This window comes from Eretmochelys imbricata, chromosome 14 (assembly GCF_965152235.1).
Source record: "Eretmochelys imbricata isolate rEreImb1 chromosome 14, rEreImb1.hap1, whole genome shotgun sequence".
Taxonomy (NCBI): Eukaryota; Metazoa; Chordata; order Testudines; family Cheloniidae; genus Eretmochelys; species Eretmochelys imbricata.
The window spans coordinates 13,383,085-13,400,461 of record NC_135585.1 but is presented as its reverse complement, the minus strand read 5'-3'; the positions used below and the strand labels follow the sequence as shown (position 1 = coordinate 13,400,461).

The following is a 17,377-nucleotide window of genomic DNA, read 5'->3' as shown; positions in this document are numbered from 1 at the left end:
GCTTTAGGGCCTATGGCAGGATTCTCCTGTGCTCTGTTCACTGAGCACAGCCTCCCAGGGCGCTCTCTCTGGAAACCCTTTCCCCCCCGCAGGTTCCCACTACAGCAACCACTCCCAGGGAACTTCCTACTGCTCCTGCTCCCACTACCCAGGTCTCCTGTCTGACCCGTTTCCCTAGTCTCAGGGAGCATGCAGTGAAAGCTCTCTCTGCCCCTTTTGGGACTGACTCTCAGGCCTGACTCACCTTCTCTGATAGCCCAGCTGGTGATCAGCTGACTAGCCACAGCTGCCCTGGCCTTTTCCCTCTTAAAGGGCCAGTGCTGAGACAGGGAGGAAGAATATAACTTCTCTCTGGCCTTCATGCAGACTTAGGGACCAACCAGACTCCTGTCAGCCTGTACAAGGAGGATCTAGACAGAGAGCGTCACATGGTAATAAAATGAATGTGGAGTTCCTGTCATTTGAACCCTTAGCTTCCCTGACCCAGCATGCAGGGAACAGACTCCTCTTACCTCAGCTTATTTGTGTTTTAGGTGCCTGTCAAAGTTCTTGCAAAATTTCCAGCCAGTGTGTGAAACTGGACAGTGGTTCCTGCAACCCAGACAGCTGCCCCTACTGCATCAAGACTCTGGCTCGTGACCTGGAGCTCACGGACAATGAGACGGCGGACTCGGACAGCGAGGGGGTGTATGAATTCACTCAAGATGTCCACTACAGCGACCAGAGGGACCCTCAGCGAGGGAAAACCAAGGGAAGGAAAACCAGCCAAATCCTGGCTTTCTGGAAAGTGGTGTGCGAGACATTCCGGAAGATCGTGGACAGCAAGTACTTTGGCCGGGGGATCATGATTGCCATTCTGATCAACACCCTCAGCATGGGGATCGAGTACCACGAGCAGGTGAGCAGAGCCCATTCTGTGTTGTACAGAGGCTAGCTAGACGCTCCCTGGAGGGAGAGGGCTCAGCATGGAGACTTCATTAGCACAGTCTTCTCCTGCTCTCGTAGCCTTGTGGGGGAGATTTTTTTTTTTTTTACCATGAGCTGCGTGATTAACCTTGACCCCTGCTTAGTTGCTTGCCAGGCCTGGCTATGTTTTTACCAATTGCTGTTCAATGGCTCTTCCTTTTTGCGGTAGCGAGTGTTGGAGCCCTGGTTTGGTGAGGGGTATAGGGAGCCTTTTGCCTCTGTGTTGCTGGTTTTGAATTCAGCCCAGGCTGGTGGACATAAAAGTTGACCCCATGTGATGGGTGTTTGCGGGCCTACGTGAAATGAAGCTGATGGGAATTAGGCCATGTCCCAGTGAGCAGGTGTCCTCATAAAAAACCCCAAACCACTCCCCAAACCGGCACACAATAATGCTCTTTTTGGCTGTCTCAGTAAGAGGCTGTGTATTTCATGGGCCACGGAAGCTGAGCTACCTCCTATCCTTAGTGGTGGCGTCTCCCAGGCAGACCCGTTGGCAGGACAGTATGGAAAATCTCAGTCTTCAGCTGCTTCTGCTGTAACTGGACTGTGCCTTCAGAGAGAACTCCGGGGCCTGTTGATCTGGCACCATTCATGGGTTCTTATCACGTTAGGTCTGGTACACGCAAGTACACACATTGTCTCAATCTAATGCTTACTCCTAAACCTCGGCACTGATCAGGCCTGGTAGTGTTCCATTCTCATGGTGAATCTCCGCTTTGTGGGTAACTTCCACACAAGCATTGTAGCCCTGCAAGTCAGTGGCAGCTCCTCCTACAGAAAACCTCCCTAGAACATTCGGAACCGTTTGGACAGAAAGGGCGGGACATTTGTGGCCTGACTCTCAATTACTGTCAATGTAAAGGGGCCTTACTGAAAGTGAGCAACAGGCCCTTGGATTTTGGGGTTTTAGTTCTCTTGCAGCATGCTCCAGCTTCCCTATTTTAGATCATGACTTCGGCTCTTCCTCAGACCAATGGTGATGATGGATCTGTACCACAGGATCTCACAGCAGTTTGGTGGCCTCAACCAACCTTCCTGGAGGATACATCACAAAAAACCCAGGGATGAGCCCAAGCCATAAAGTTCCAGTGCAGATGTCCCCAAAAATCTGGAGTGCTTGGATCTAGGGCTTTGGATCAGGCTCATCCCAACTAGTACCCCTTGCTGGCAATCTCAACCAAGAGGCCAAAGGCTGAGCTAACCGGAGGTGCTCCCATGGGCCGGGCCGTGAGCTGATGCTTGCACTGTTCCTGTCCAGGGAACGAGCAGAGAACCTCAGTTTTAGGCCAGCGCAGCAATCCCAGCAATGTTGCCCATGGCCAACAGACTTTGGGGTTCACGCAGCAAGGGTCAGCACCATTGCAGGCATGAAAGAAGGTTTTATTCCCACTCCCCTAGAGAGGTCGGCTCACAATGAATGCTCCTGTTTCTCCAATGGATGCTGTGGCAACTGTCCTGTGAATCCAAAGTAGACTAATTTCGGAGTCTCTAACCTATTGTCTCATACACCGTAGTCCCTGAAGGCAAGAGGCTTCCTGTCCATGATACACATATCTAGTCCCCATAGCTAGTCTTTAAGAGGAGAAGATGCTGCCATGTTCTTCTCCTCTGGTACACTGAGGTCCCAGCTTTCAAAGGGATCTCCACTCAGTCTCTGTTTTTTCACCCCAAGTGATGTAGCTGCAAACAATTTAATGCATAGTTCGGTGGGTGCATTGTATGACACATAGACATCTAAGCACCTGATATCACCTCTTCTGAAAATTGGGCCCTGACTATATTACCCAGGGGCATGTGCGCACAGACCTGACTGTTGGGTTATTGTGGGTGAGCTCTGTGTTGACTTTTGGTAGAAGAGCTTAGGTGGCTCTGTGCTTATGCCCAGTAAAACCTTTGTTACACCAAGTCTCTCATTAGACGAGTCGCTGGAGGAATGTACGGTAGCCAACAGACCTCCACTGATACAGGACTGAGAGAGATGTTCTGATAGCAAGGCCCTTTCCATTTGTTCCTCTAACCAGTGATGCACAGGAAGTTTCCAGGACATCAGAACTGGGTAGAACAATTCCTGTCCTATGGCCAGTGTTTTCTGGGAACTCCCCTGCACTTTGAGCCTTTATTGTTTACTTTTCTCTTTTTCTGACATGTTTCTTATTTGTATAGTCACTTGCAGTTGGATGCAAAGGCATTTCTTCCACTGTTTATAGCTCCCCGTGTCAGCACGGTAGTTGCGAACTGAGCAGACATAATTCCAGATTCCAGTGTCCTCCTGTGGTATTAACGCATCAGTGACTAAACATTAGGAAGACTCCGACCCACTCAGTGTGCTAAATGTGTCTCTTCAAACCAGCACATTCTTTCTGAACTCCTTAATACAATATGGCTGGCTAACCTTTGTTTTCAGTATGTATTTAATGGAGATGCACTCTGCAGTCCTACAGGTAGGATTAGTCTCATGCTGTTTCACCTTCAATTGGTGAGCTTACTGGAATATTTCTGTACCGCTGGGAGAGAAAATGTCTGATGGTATTGGAGACTCATCATTCTTTCATTATTATCTGGGGACTGTTTCTGAAGAACCTGGGGGGCAAAATAAAGAAGAGGATGGAAAGTTCATATTTCCCATTTTGATAGATGAACATAAGAACGGCCATACTGGGTCAGACCAATGGTCCATCTAGCCCAGTATCCTGTCTTCCGACAGTGGCCAATGCCAGGTGCTTCAGAGAAAATGGACAACAGGTAATCATGAAGTGATCCATCCCCTGTTGCCCATTCCCAGCTTCTGGCAAACAGAGGCTAGGGACCCCATCCCTACCCATCCTGGCTAATAGCCATTGATGGACCTATACTCAATGAACTTATCTAGTTGTTTTTTGAACCCCATTATAGTCTTGGCCTTCACAACATCCTCTGGCAAGGAGTTCTACAGGTTGACTGTGTGTTGTGTGAAGAAATACTTCCTTTTGTTTCTTTCAAACCTGCTGCCTATTAATTTCATTTGGTGACCCTTAGTTCTTGTGTTAGGAGAAGGAGTAAATAACACTTCCTTATTTACGCTTTCTCCACACCAGTCATGATTTTATAGACCTCTATCATATCCCCCCTTAGTTATCTCTTTTTCAAGCTGAAAAATCCCAGTCTTATTAATCTCTCCACATATGGCAGCTGTCCCATACCCTAATCATTTTTGTTGCCCTTTTTAGAACCTTTTGCAATTAAAGGTAAAGACAGAAATGTCGTCTATATATAAATCTATTATTTTGGTCTTATTCCATTGGAAACCGCTAAGGGCTGATTCACCAAGTTTGGTGGCCATGATAAGTTGCACCTTTAAAATTTGCCCATGCAAGTGCAGTTTTTGTGTGTGCGACAGGATGCCTTCACAAATTTGTTACCCTCCTCTGGAACGTTTCTCTCTCTAAAGCTCTTCCAGTACCTTGAATGTGCAGTTTTATTTTTCGTGCTGCTGGAGATGCTGCTTAATCCAAACAATAGATCCCTGGCCCTGGGGAAAGGAAGATCCTAGGAAAGCTACTTCTGCTAGAGTAGCACGTCAGAAGCTCCTGTAGACTCATCCTCATTGAAACTATGTTGGACCAAAAGCAGCATGGAAATGCCATGTACTCTGAGACTGTATTCAAGCAAGTCCACCACTGCTCTTACACATGTTTAGAGGAATCATAGAATAGAATATCAGGGTTGGAAGGGACCTCAGGAGGTCATCTAGTCCAACTCCCTGCTCAAAGCAGGACTAATCCCCAATTAAATCATCCCAGCCAGGGCTTTGTCAAGCCTGACCTTAAAAACTTCTAAGGAAGGAGATTCTACCACCTCCCTAGGTAACGCATTCCAGTGTTTCACCACCCTCCTAGTGAAAAAGATTTTCCTAATATCCAACCTAAACCTCCCCCACTGCAACTTGAGACCATTACTCCTTGTCCTGTCCTCTTCTACCACTGAGAATAGTCTAGAACCATCCTCTCTGGAACCACCTCTCAGGTAGTTGAAAGCAGCTATCAAATCCCCCCTCATTCTTCTCTTCTGCAGACTAAACAATCCCAGTTCCCTCAGCCTCTCCTCATAAGTCATGTGTTCCAGACCCCTAATCATTTTTGTTGCCCTTTGCTGGACTCTCTCCAATTTATCCACATCCTTCTTGTAGTGTGGGGCCCAAAACTGGACACAGTACTCCAGATGAGGCCTCACCAATGTCGAATAGATGGGGATGATCACGTCCCTCGATCTGCTCGCTGTGCCCCTATTTCTACATCCCAAAATGCCATTTGCCTTCTTGGCAACAAGGGCACACTGTCGACTCATATCCAGCTTCTCGTCCACTGTCACCCCTAGGTCCTTTTCCGCAGAACTGCTGCCTAGCCATTCGGTCCCTAGTCTGTAGCTGTGCATTGGGTTCTTCCGTCCTAAGTGCAGGACCCTGCACTTATCCTTATTGAACCTCATCAGATTTCTTTTGGCCCAATCCTCCAATTTGTCTAGGTCCCTCTGTATCCTATCCCTGCCCTCCCGCGTATCTACCACTCCTCCCAGTTTAGTATCATCCGCAAATTTGCTGAGAGTGCAATCCACACCATCCTCCAGATCATTTATGAAGATATTGAACAAAACCGGCCCCAGGACCGACCCCTGGGGCACTCCACTTGACACCGGCTGCCAACTAGACATGGAGCCATTGATCACTACCCTTTGAGCCCGACAATCTAGCCAACTTTCTACCCACCTTATAGTGCATTCATCCAGCCCATACTTCTTTAACTTGCTGACAAGAATACTGTGGGAGACCGTGTCAAAAGCTTTGCTAAAGTCAAGAAACAATACATCCACTGCTTTCCCTTCATCCACAGAACCAGGAATCTCATCATAGAAGGCGATTAGATTAGTCAGGCATGACCTTCCCTTGGTGAATCCATGCTGACTGTTCCTGATCACTTTCCTCTCATGTAAGTGCTTCAGGATTGATTCTTTGAGGACCTGCTCCATGATTTTTCCGGGGACTGAGGTGAGGCTGACTGGCCTGTAGTTCCCAGGATCCTCCTTCTTCCCTTTTTTAAAGATTGGCACTACATTAGCCTTTTTCCAGTCATCCGGGGCCTTCCCCCGTTCGCCACGAGTTTTCAAAGATAATGGCCAATGGCTCTGCAATCACAGCCGCCAATTCCTTTAGCACTCTCGGATGCAACTCGTCCTGCCCCATGGACTTGTGCATGTCCAGTTTTTCTAAATAGTCCCGAATCACCTCTTTCTCCACAGAGGGCTGGCCATCTATTCCCCATGTTGTGATGCCCAGCACAGCAGTCTGGGAGCTGACCTTGTTCGTGAAGACAGAGGCAAAAAAAGCATTGAGTACATTAGCTTTTTCCACATCCTCTGTCACTAGGTTGCCTCCCTCATTCATTCATGAAGTGCAGGCATCATCTGGGGAGGGTTACCAGTTTGTTCCTTCCCGTATCTGCCCCATCCCTCCTTCCTTTTATCTGCCATTAAAAACAATTGACATTGCCAGCGCCAGTGTTGTGACTCTGAGGAGCTACCACTGTCAAAGGACACCACAGGGGAGCATGAACAGCCCTATGGGCTCTGAGACAATGTTGAAAACACCATAGGCTGGTAGATGGGGCCCAAAGGATTATGAGGGGAAAGAGGTGGTAAATTATGGGTAATGAGATGAAGTTGGTAGGTAAGGGAGGGACCCCAGGGGCTGTGAGTGGAAGATTCTTTAGATGGCTTTTTGAAACTACTTCTGTTCCCATTTCCTTTCTTCCAGGCACTTGGTATGAATAGTGAATCATGTTTTTATTAGTTCATCCGATTAAAGTGGTGGCAGAGAGCAAAGAGGTGTTTTTCTGTAAACTCAGGAGGCTTATACGCAGCAGTTTCCTAATCTGACAGTTATGAGACTGGGAATTAGGGCAGAGAAATGCTGGCCCAGGTCTTTCTGCAGAGATTATAAACAGTGAAACTTGTGATTTTTCTTTTACAAAGTGAGATTTACAGCCTTCGCCTGAAAGTGCAAGTGATCGACCTCACCAAATTTATCTTCATTGGCTGATTGTTTGAAAAGAAATGAGGGGGCTTTAAGAGTACTTGACTTTGAGTTTCTATATTAAGCTCTCTTGCTTATTTAATGAATATTTATGGCATGGGCTTTTCACACATCCAGTCCTGAGTGAGCCAGGCTATATTAGGCTAAATTCTCTCAGGACATATTTTATGGTGCCGGGTCAAAAGAATGGCACTTAGAGGAGGGGGGAACAGACACACTAATTACCAGGATTACTAGAGAGAAAGGAGGGCCCAGGGGTTAGGGCACTGGTTTGGGACTTGAAAGATCCTGTTCTGCCTCAGAAATCCCAAGCAACCTTCAGCAAGTAAGTTACAAAGGGTGCATTGACATTTGAGCTGGTCTGTGTGATTCCCAGCTTCTGCAGACACACCCGTGCTAGCTGTGCCCACGGGTACGGCTAACCTGAGCCACCACCTGCAGGGACGTGGCTATTTTTAGGCACTAGCACAAGCAGAGCTAGTGTGGATATGTCTACGGGAACTGGGAAACATACCTCAGATGTAGATGTACCCATAGTCTCTCGGTGCTTCACTTCCCTATCGGTAAAATGGGGATATTCCATTACTGAGCTGCTTTAAAAATCTGTTTTGCTGAATGAGTTTTAAAATGCATTAGAAAATTTTCCCAGTGTAGACAGGCCCTTAGACTGTCACTCACCAACTTGCATTTCCCCGCTGCATATTACCTCTGAATTTGTACCCCCACATCTCAGAGAGTGAACAGGAATCTAAGCTAGTATCATTTGAAGGTCAGGGGACCAGAAAAGAGGAGAATTTCAAGGAAACCAACATGAGGATGTAATTTAAAGTGGCCTGCTTTAAAGTGCTTTTAATTTAAAGTGGCCTATTTTAACTCATGCTGTCAGACAGCTCCACAGCCTCTAAATTATAACTAAGGCTCCCTTACACTCTGGGTGGTAGGTGGGGTAAGGAACAATAGGGAGTCAAGCTGAGATTAAGGGAACCAAGTCACTGTGCACATTTAATGCACCACAGAACAGAGAAAGGAGGCCAGGAGTTCTAAACACAATGCCCCCCCATTTGCTAACCACTTCAATGGACCTTGTAAGTTTAGCTAGTGCTGTGGGAGGCGGGTGTTACATTTTTTAAAATATGTTAGTGTTTTGTGCTTAAGAACCTAGGCTTTCAGTTCTGTCATTTTCTGAAATGACCCATCTGAGTGATTCACTGATTTCCCCTCCCCCCCGCCCGCAACTATTTCACATCAAATCACACTTCAGCTCAGCCACTTGGAGTTTCTGCCGCTGCACTGGCATGAGGGTCCGATTAGGACCTGGATGTTTTTAACTATGTGCATATTCCCTTTTTAAAGAAGGTCCCATTCCCCAGCCGCCCTCAGGACTATAGCTATGGTTCTTGAATACTAGCTACAGTGTGAAAGTACTGGATAGAGTATGAAGAAATTAAAGCGTGTTTAAGATCACATAACACTGTCCAGCGGCTGCGCTGGGCAGGCTTGGGACCTTTTCCAGGTTGCTGAGTATTCTAATATGACTGGTAAATGGATTGTTTTTCCACGGAGCAGTCCAACACCTGTAATGGAAAGGAAACAGAGCTGTATAGAAAGTGGCAATGTACACGTCAAAGCTCTGCACCTGTAGGAACTTTAAAGAATGAATGAGTTTATAGAAAGCCTTTACGGCCTGAGGCCCTCAAACCTAAGTAGTATATGTATTCGCATGCCAGTGAATGTATTCAGCAGCAGTACTGGATAGGGGTGCATTTCAATACTGGAAATATTCAATACAGTACTGGATAGGGGTGCATTTCAATACTGGAAATATTCAATACAGTACTGGATAGGGGTGCGTTTCAGCCAGCAGTAGGCATGCAACGTAGCATCTGTTTTAATGTATTCTGCTCGTTGTATTTTTATTATTTATTTGGTAGCCATATTGTACTAGAACTGCATGAAATTTTTTGGCCAAAACCTTTTTTTTTTTGTCAAAAAATGCGAATTCAGGTCAACCAAACCATTTCCTGAATTCATGTCAAACTTCCTTAATTATTTCATTGGGGAAAAAACAACATTTTGGTGGGGGGGAAAGTCAGAAAGTTTCCATTCAACATTTGGAAATAAAACCTTTCAATTTGCAATGACCTTTAGTTTTGAAATTGAATTTGATTTTATTAAGTTAAAAAACCTGGAAACTGAAACATTTCAACCCGAAAATAATTTTTCCCAATTTTTCTGGTATGGCCAGTGAATTGAAAAATCAATTATTTGCACAGCTGTCCACTGTACAGTCCCTTCCCAAAGAATTTACAGTCTAAATAGACACGTAGAAAGGGAAACTGAGGTTCAGGGAAGTGAAATGACTTACCGGCTGTCACACACTAGATCAGTGGGACAGCTGGGACTAAAACGCTGGTCTCGTACATCCTAAGCCAGCACTGCAGCCACTGGACCATACTGCCTCTTGGCTGTAGATATGTACATGTACTGGTGTATGTGTGGGTGTGTTGTATTTAGGTAACAGTAGATACCTGTTTGGTATGTGACTGTGTATTCAGCCATCAGTAAGCATGTTTGATATAGGAATCATACAGTGTGTGTAAGTATTCAGCTAGCAATTTGTGTTTAGGATTATATGTGTCTATTCAGCATACAGTATGTGTATATTCTGCGTGGGCATGAGGACATGTGTCTGCGTATCCATGTAATGTGACCAACACTTGGGTATATATATGTATGTGTCCCACACTTCATTTTCTCATCTCTGTAACTTAAGTAGATGTCGGATTGCTGGGTGATAGCAAAAAAGGGAAGGCTTTTTTTCAGGGAGGATCCTGACAAATCACTAGATTGTCAAGATGAGCGGCAGTTAAAGCTGCATTTGCTCTTTCTCCTGTTTGTTAAGCTTGTTAGTGTTCCAGCCAACATTAAAATCTGAAATCTCAGCAAAACGGTCTTTCAAGAAGCTAACCTGCTCCATGGAAGGAAAGGGCTGTCAGTTACCTGCAGCCGCAGCATGATGTACCATTCAGTCCTTACCAGGCTCACTTAGTGCGGAGGAACAGAAATGCCGGTTGCTCAGTGGGATGAATGGGACTTGTGACCACTTAAGGACTTGCTGGCTATTCCTCATGGGGAAATTTGACCATCTCACTGAGGAGCTGAATAACCTTCAGCTCTCTAGACTCATGTTAACAGTTCAGTGCACTAAGGGAACTATAAGTGCTGAATGCCCAGGATCACACACCAAATATTTACAGTGCATCAGCACTGTATATCAACCTGGTTAAAGAGAATCTGCACCACTGCAATCACAATGAGGCTTTCACATATCAAATCAGGATATGTAATGTATGATCCTCTACCTCCCTGAGGGACAAGACCCCTGATTTGAAAAGAGGAACCCTGATATGCTGGGAATAAATCAATCTGAAGGTCCAGTGATCACAGACTGAGCTTAGAGAACCATTGGGAGGCCCCATGGGGACCCGATGACTAAGACTACGGTTTTGTCACTGAGGTCGCAGAAGTCACAGAATCTGTGACTTCCAAAGACTTCCATCACTTCAGCCCTGGCGGCTGGGAGCTGCAGGGTCCCACCACCTCCTGCACGGCAGGGAGCTGTGAGGCCACTGTCTGAGGCAGCAGGCTCCCAAGCTCTCAGCTGCCATGAGCAGGGGTGGTACCCCGCCACTCCCAGCCGCCACCACAGGCGAGGGGGGGGATATACCCCACATCTCCCAGCCACTGTGGGGGACAGGGGGACCCCCACAGCTCCCCACCACTGCGGAAGGGGGACCATGCAGCTTCCCTCCATTACTGGTGGCGAGCGGATCCTGGAGCTCTGAGTCCCCACTGGTGGTGGGGGCCCCAGAGCTCCCAGCCACCCCACAGCTGCCCAGTCCCTTCCCATTTTATCATGGATATTTTTAGTAAAAGTCAGGGACAGGTCACGGGCAATAAAGAAAAATTCACGGAAGCCCGTGACCTGTCCCTGACTTTTACTAAAAATATCCATGACAAAAATTTAGCTTTACCGATGACACATCCTGGTGACACATCAAGTTGGACGCGTGAGGCAGAGACTCCTATTGCAAACCACATGGCTGTGGAAAGGCACTGTGTAAAAGCAGCCAAATGCCCGTTTAGCCAGGCTTGAGCCCAAATGACGAAGCAGAGAGAAGGCGGCCTGCAGACGATTAAACCATTCCCGGTCCCAGATTGCAAAGTGGAAGGAGCAGCCTACAACCATGTCAGGTCATTGGTAGCCCTAATAGTTTTCACAGGAGTGCTTTAAGGGCTCAATCCAAAACCCACTGAAGGTGATGGGAGTCTTCCGATTAACTTTATTAGGCTGTGGATCAGGGTCCAAAAAGCAAATTGAGGCAAACTGCCGTTTTTAAAGTCCCTATATTTTTACTGAGAATTTATTTAAAAAAAAAAAAAAGGCTCAAAACAAATTAGAAGAAAAAGGAAGAGACCAAATGAAAATGCAGGTAGAAATTGTTCGCTCCTGATAGACAATTACAACTGTGATCGAGGCACTTTAAATACATGCTGAAATTGAGGTGTTCACTGTTGAGCCAGTTGAATCATTTGCCTTTTGGAAGCCCAGATTCTGCAGTGGTCCAGGTTCATGGGGCCAGTATTGTTCTTTTGCTTTGCAAAGGCATGTCCTGCTCAAACAGAATATTTCTTTGGGTTTTTTCCCCCCAGTTCTGGCCATAATCGTGTTGCCTGATTGCTTCTCTTTTAAAGCCTTCCCTTGAAATGAAATGCTCAAGCCTCCTGCAAGGCCTGATGCTGAACTGTTTCTTTTAAACAGAGGGTGAAATTTAGCAAGGGCTTCCTTAAGGCGGAGTTTTTTATAACCTCGGTTGCATTGAACTGCCTGAATGTTCTAATTTTCCTTGTCTGAGCTCACATCATGTGAAATGTACTCAAAGTATTCATTTGTTTAAGTAGTTCTTGAATTCCATCTGCCATCTTCTGTTGTGTTTTACTGTTGATAATGTATCAGACTGGAGGCAGGGTCTATATTAAAAAGTTCCAGTCTGAACTTTCAAAAATTCCAGTTTGCTCACATCTGGGGCTTGGATCTGGCTCGTTATAGTCCCTGTGGATCCAGAAGTTCAGGTGTGTCCTGATCAGGAAGGAGAAGTTGGTTCAGGACCATCAATCATCTTTGTGAATTTCTTAAAGGCAAATCAGACAAATTATAAGGGTGACTCTTTGGGACAGGGCCTTAGGATAGAAACATAGAGTATAGGGTAAGTGATTGTTCAAGAGGTGAGAGAGGGAGGCAATTGACAGCAATTTAAACAGGAACATTCCAAATGGAGCATTATCAGCTGTGGCAATATGTTATCTGAATCCACAAAATAGCAGCATCACAAAACACAAGCTGATGTGCAAACTCAATCTGCAGAAGGCAAAAGTAATCTTTCCAGGCTCTGCGTAAGCTCATTTTAGTGTCTAGAGCTTAATTCTTAGTGCATCATGCTGCAGGGGCCTTGAGTAGGAAACTATACAAATGATGTAATGTTGTCACTAGTAATGTTACAACCTAATAACCTCTGCAGCATGAAAGTATCAGCCATCTGTGCCAAGGTGTCTTAGGAAAACTCACTGACAAAATGGATTAAAGGGTCTATATTTATTTATGTAAATAATCAAGATCAGGAGAAAATTCTGTGTAAAACTGAAATATTCCTAATCGACATTATGGAGTGTAACGTCTGTGCAGATTGTAATCGGGGGGATTAAGGGTCTCCGCCACTGCAGTAATATGAGAGAAGTTAGTGCATTTGGAGGAACCATTGCAGTGATAGTGTTAGAGATTCAGGCCTGTTACACCAGTGACCCAAATACAGCCTTCTACACGGTATCTAGGAACTTCTGCTTCTGTCTGAAGTCAGGGTAGAAACAGGTGGGGTAATGGGAGGAAAATGTTACATGTATTGAACCTCAGATATTGTCAGGATTTGCTTTGAGTCTTGGGGGAAAGTTTAGTTAATTGGAGTTCACAGGTGAGCTGGCCCTTTAAGGGAGGCAGTCTTAGTCCTGCTTGTGATTAATTAGTTGCCTCATGGTGATGGGTCTGATACCTTTTATTGATACGTAGACAACCGTTGCGGCACAGGGAGGAGAATAGGGTTATAAGGAATAGCCAGCATGGATTTGCAAAGAACAAATCATGCGAAACCAACCTAATTTCCTTCTTCAGGGATACTGGCCTAGTGGCAGGGGGGAAGCAGTAGATGTTATACATTTTGATTTTGGTAAGGCTTTTGACACAGTCCCGCATGACATTCTCATAAGCAAACTAGGAAAATGTGGTCTAGATTAAATTAATATAATGTGGGTGCACAATTGGTTGAAAGCCCATACTCAGAGTAGTTAGTGGTTTGGTGTCAAATAGGTATTGACATATTTAGTGAGGTACCACAGGGGTCAGGCCTGGATCCAGTACTATTCAATATTTTCATTAGTGACTTGGATAATGGAGCAGAGAGTGTGTTTATCACAATTGTGCATTGGGTGCTGGGAGGGGTTGCAAGCACTTTGGAGGACAGGATTAGAATTTAAAAGGACCTTGACAAATTGGAGAATTGGTCTGAAATCAACAAGACACAATTCAATAAAGACAAATGCAAATTACTTCAGATGCACAACTATAAAATGGGAAATAACTGGCTAGATAATAGTACTGCAGAAAAGGATTGGGGTTCTAGTGGATCACAAATTGAATGAGTCAACAACATGATGCAGCTGCAAAAAAGGCTAATATCATCCTGGAGTGTATTAGTAAGACTGTCTGTGTAAGACATAGGAGGTAATTGCCGGCTCTGCTCAGCACTGATGAGGCGTCGGTTGGAGTACTGTGTCCAATTTTGCATGCCCCAGTTTAGAAAAGATGTGGATGAACTGGAGAAAGTCCAGAAGAGAGCGACAAAAATGATACAAGGTTTAGAAAACCTGACCTATGAAGAAAGATTTAAAAAAACTGGGCATGTTTAGTCTTGAGAAAAGATGACTGAGGGGGGACCTGGTAAGTCTTCCAATATGTTAAGGCCTGTTATAAAGAGGACTGGGATCAATTGTTTTCTTGCCTTGTCTTCAGTGGTCATGGAGGTGGTGGGCTTAAATCTGCAGCAAGGGAAATTTCGGTTAGGTATTAGGAAAAGCTTTCTAACGATAAGGGTAGTTAAGATCTGGAACAGGCTTCCAAGGGAGGTTGTGGAATCCCCGTCATTGGAGATTTTTAAGAACAAGCTGGACAAACACCTCTCAGGGATGGGTTAGGTTTACTCAGTCCTGCTTCAGTGCAGGGGCCTGGACATAATGACTTCTTGAGGTGCTTTCCAGCCCTACATGTCCATGGTTCTATGAACACAAGGCTCCCTCCCGTTGGACAGGAAAGGAAGAGAACCCTGCCCACATATTTACAAACGCTCTGAAATGCAAATACAACTGTAGCAAACAACACAGTTCACACAGCTGCTGCCAGAGCCATGGCTGTATCGGCGTGTCACAGCTTGGGTGGGTCGGCCCTTTAAGGGAGAGGTGGGCTTTGCCCCGCTTGTGACTAATGAGGCACCTCCCAGGTGATGGGTGTGACACCAGGGATAAAGATGATACTCTGCACATCACCTAGGCCTTAGATAAAAGGCCAGCAAACAGCTCTATTGGCAGAGAGACCTGCAGGGGACCCTGGTTAGGGGAAGGGCCCTTTTTTTATGTGAGACCCTTTTGATTTTGAGAAATATGCCCATCCTGGAAGAAGGGGACCTGAAATGCTGCTGCTGTTAAGAGCTTGATTGGATGCTCTGGCTGGTGAGTTCGTCGTACTGGTTTATAGTGCCCTATGCAAGGACATTCATAATTGGATCATAGCTCTGCCTGGTGCTTTAAAGGGTTTGTCCACAGTCATGGGCCCTGCCCCAGTGAGATGATGGGGTAAAAAAGATGTTCCTAGGCCATGAAGGTAACATGGAGGATGGTGCTTAATTTGTAATGAAAGAGGGGCTGGGGCTCAAGCTGTTTTTTTACAGTCATAACTGATGCACTAAGCCAGGAGGTGCCGGAGCTATGAACTGCCAATCCCAGAAGTGCCAGGGCTCAGCCCTGCCAGAAATTAAGCCCTGATGGAGGGGAAGAGAGGAGAGGTGGGAGGGTTAAAAGGTCTGTAGGGCAGGGCAGAGGAGAGGAATAAGTAATGCAGTCAGGGGTAAGGGGAAGCAGAGGAAGCGCTCCCGTTCTCACCTTGGATGGCTGGGGGGCAACAAACCCACTCCTCCTCCTCCTCGGTGATGTGGTGAGAACTCCCCCTGCTGGTTCAACCTACTTTCACCACCAAACTCAGGAGCAGGAAAGGAGTGAGTTTCATGGGGAGGATTGGCAGGAGGAGGGCCGGGGTGCTGGTTGCAAAGGAAGAGGGGTATAATTCCAAGCAGAGAGGCTGAAAAGGGGCAAGAAGGTGAGAGTGAAAGGAGGAGACAGGTGAAAAAAACAGTCTGGGGGGGGAGGGGGCAATTCAGACAGGGCAGAGCCCTCAGTGACCCCAAAGAGTTTGAACTCCATGTGGAAAGAGAGAGGATAGATCAGAGGGGGAAGGGAGGGACAGGGCAGGTGTGGAAGAACATCGAGGCTGCTGCTGATTAGGCAGGCTGAGGTGTCAGTGATCAAGGATCTTTAAAAGATGCTGTGAACTAATTTAAACTGAGCGCCAAGTTCAGGCGGTTAAGTGTAAAACTCTGCTATGGATGTGAGGTCTGCAGCCGTCATGGAGTCCAACAATGGGCCCGTCCTGCAAGGTGCTTTCAGGATAAGCCCTAGAGGGGCTTTGCGGTTACTGTACTCCTGAGCTCCCCTCCTTTTTAAGGCAAGGCGAGTCTCGGAACGCAGCTAATGGCTGGGGGTGAGCGATTGGTTGGGCGTATTGGGGCAGCTCCTTCCAGCTCAACACTGAACTTAGCAGAACGTCAGCATCTCCAGATCACAATGTTGTGTTGTCTGCTGTGTTCTGGAAGAGCCACATCCTTGATATAATATGAGCAGGGCTCAGGTCACCCTTTGTCTTATCCAAACAGATTTACCCAGGTCTTGGAATAATTGCATGGTAAGTTGCATTAATGGCATGTTCTCTCCTGCTGACTGTGCTAGTGGATTGTGTCAGAGCGTGGAACATCGTGCTCTCTCTGACCCCTGCCATACCAGATGAAGTGGACTAAAGAAGCCTGAATTCTCTTCAATTGGTGGATTTGTGTCAGGCCTTCATGATCAGTAGATTTGGGGGTATTTAAATAAAGTAAGTGGCGTTTTTAATATCTATTTTATACCTCCTTGGATTCTGTCCAGTCCTTACAGTTGTGTCCAAGAATTCTCCCTGATGCTGACTGTTAGCTCTGTGTGTCATGCAGCTCTGTTAGCACGTGGGTTTCCCTTCAAGTTTATCTCCTGCACATGACCGTGGAGGATCATCTGCATGGAACACACCAGATCTCCATCTGGTGTAAATTGGCACTGAATTCCATTGAAATCAGTGGGGACTGTGCTGTTTTATACCAGCTGAGGATATGGCCCATAATACTTTGCCTCACCTTTCAGTTCGGCTCAACCTGGTTCGAATTCATCATCTTCCTCATGAGAGCTCTGTGAACCTAGTCCATTAGGCCCTGATTGAAGAAAAAGGAAAGCTTTTCAGAAAAGCACTTCAATGGGATTTAAGCACACGCTTAAATGGGCCCCACGCATGTGCTTTTCTGCACTGGGACCTTCCCTGGTGATTCTGTCATGAGATCACTATAAATCACATCCATTAGTCAGTACATTCGTATCTTCATACACAGCCCTTAATTCATAAAGAGATCAGTATCTCTGCCTTGGTGTATATCCCACTTCTCTATTTAACTTCAGTACACATCTCCACTGCCCCACACCAGCTATTCTTAACCACGTGATCAAAACTTTGGCAGCATTTTGAGGCTTTTCTTCCCTGGCAGCCTGTCATCTTTTCCCAGCTCAGTGCTTGTATCTGTAATATTGGGTTAATCTTACAGTTGAATAGGCTATGCAGATTGCAGAGAAATGATGTGCCCTATAGATTTGCATGTGCTCCTTTTAATTAGCTTGCCTTTAACCAGTATTTACCCTTATTAAAAGTTTGCTGTTGGAGTCTATTGGAATCAAATCACTGCTAATGGAAACTGTCAGAACTGTTAATCATAGTGATGGCTGACTTTCAAAACCCATTCTCTGTTGTTACAGAGGCTAATTGTTTTCATGGGCATGGGCCTAATGGGGTCATGCAAATGTTCGATACATAAAAGGAATCGATGGCCTCTTGGC

The 17,377-nt window shown here is 46.0% G+C and overlaps 1 protein-coding gene across 1 annotated transcript in view; it reads left to right on the top strand.

Moving 5' to 3' along the window:
- The window catches only part of CACNA1G (calcium voltage-gated channel subunit alpha1 G), a 151,870-nt gene that overhangs the window by 35,556 nt on the left and 98,937 nt on the right, over window positions 1-17,377 (top strand). The window contains exon 8 of the mRNA XM_077832908.1: window positions 534-898. Coding sequence (XP_077689034.1) covers window positions 534-898 — 365 coding nt within the window. The remainder of the gene's footprint in view (window positions 1-533; window positions 899-17,377) is intronic.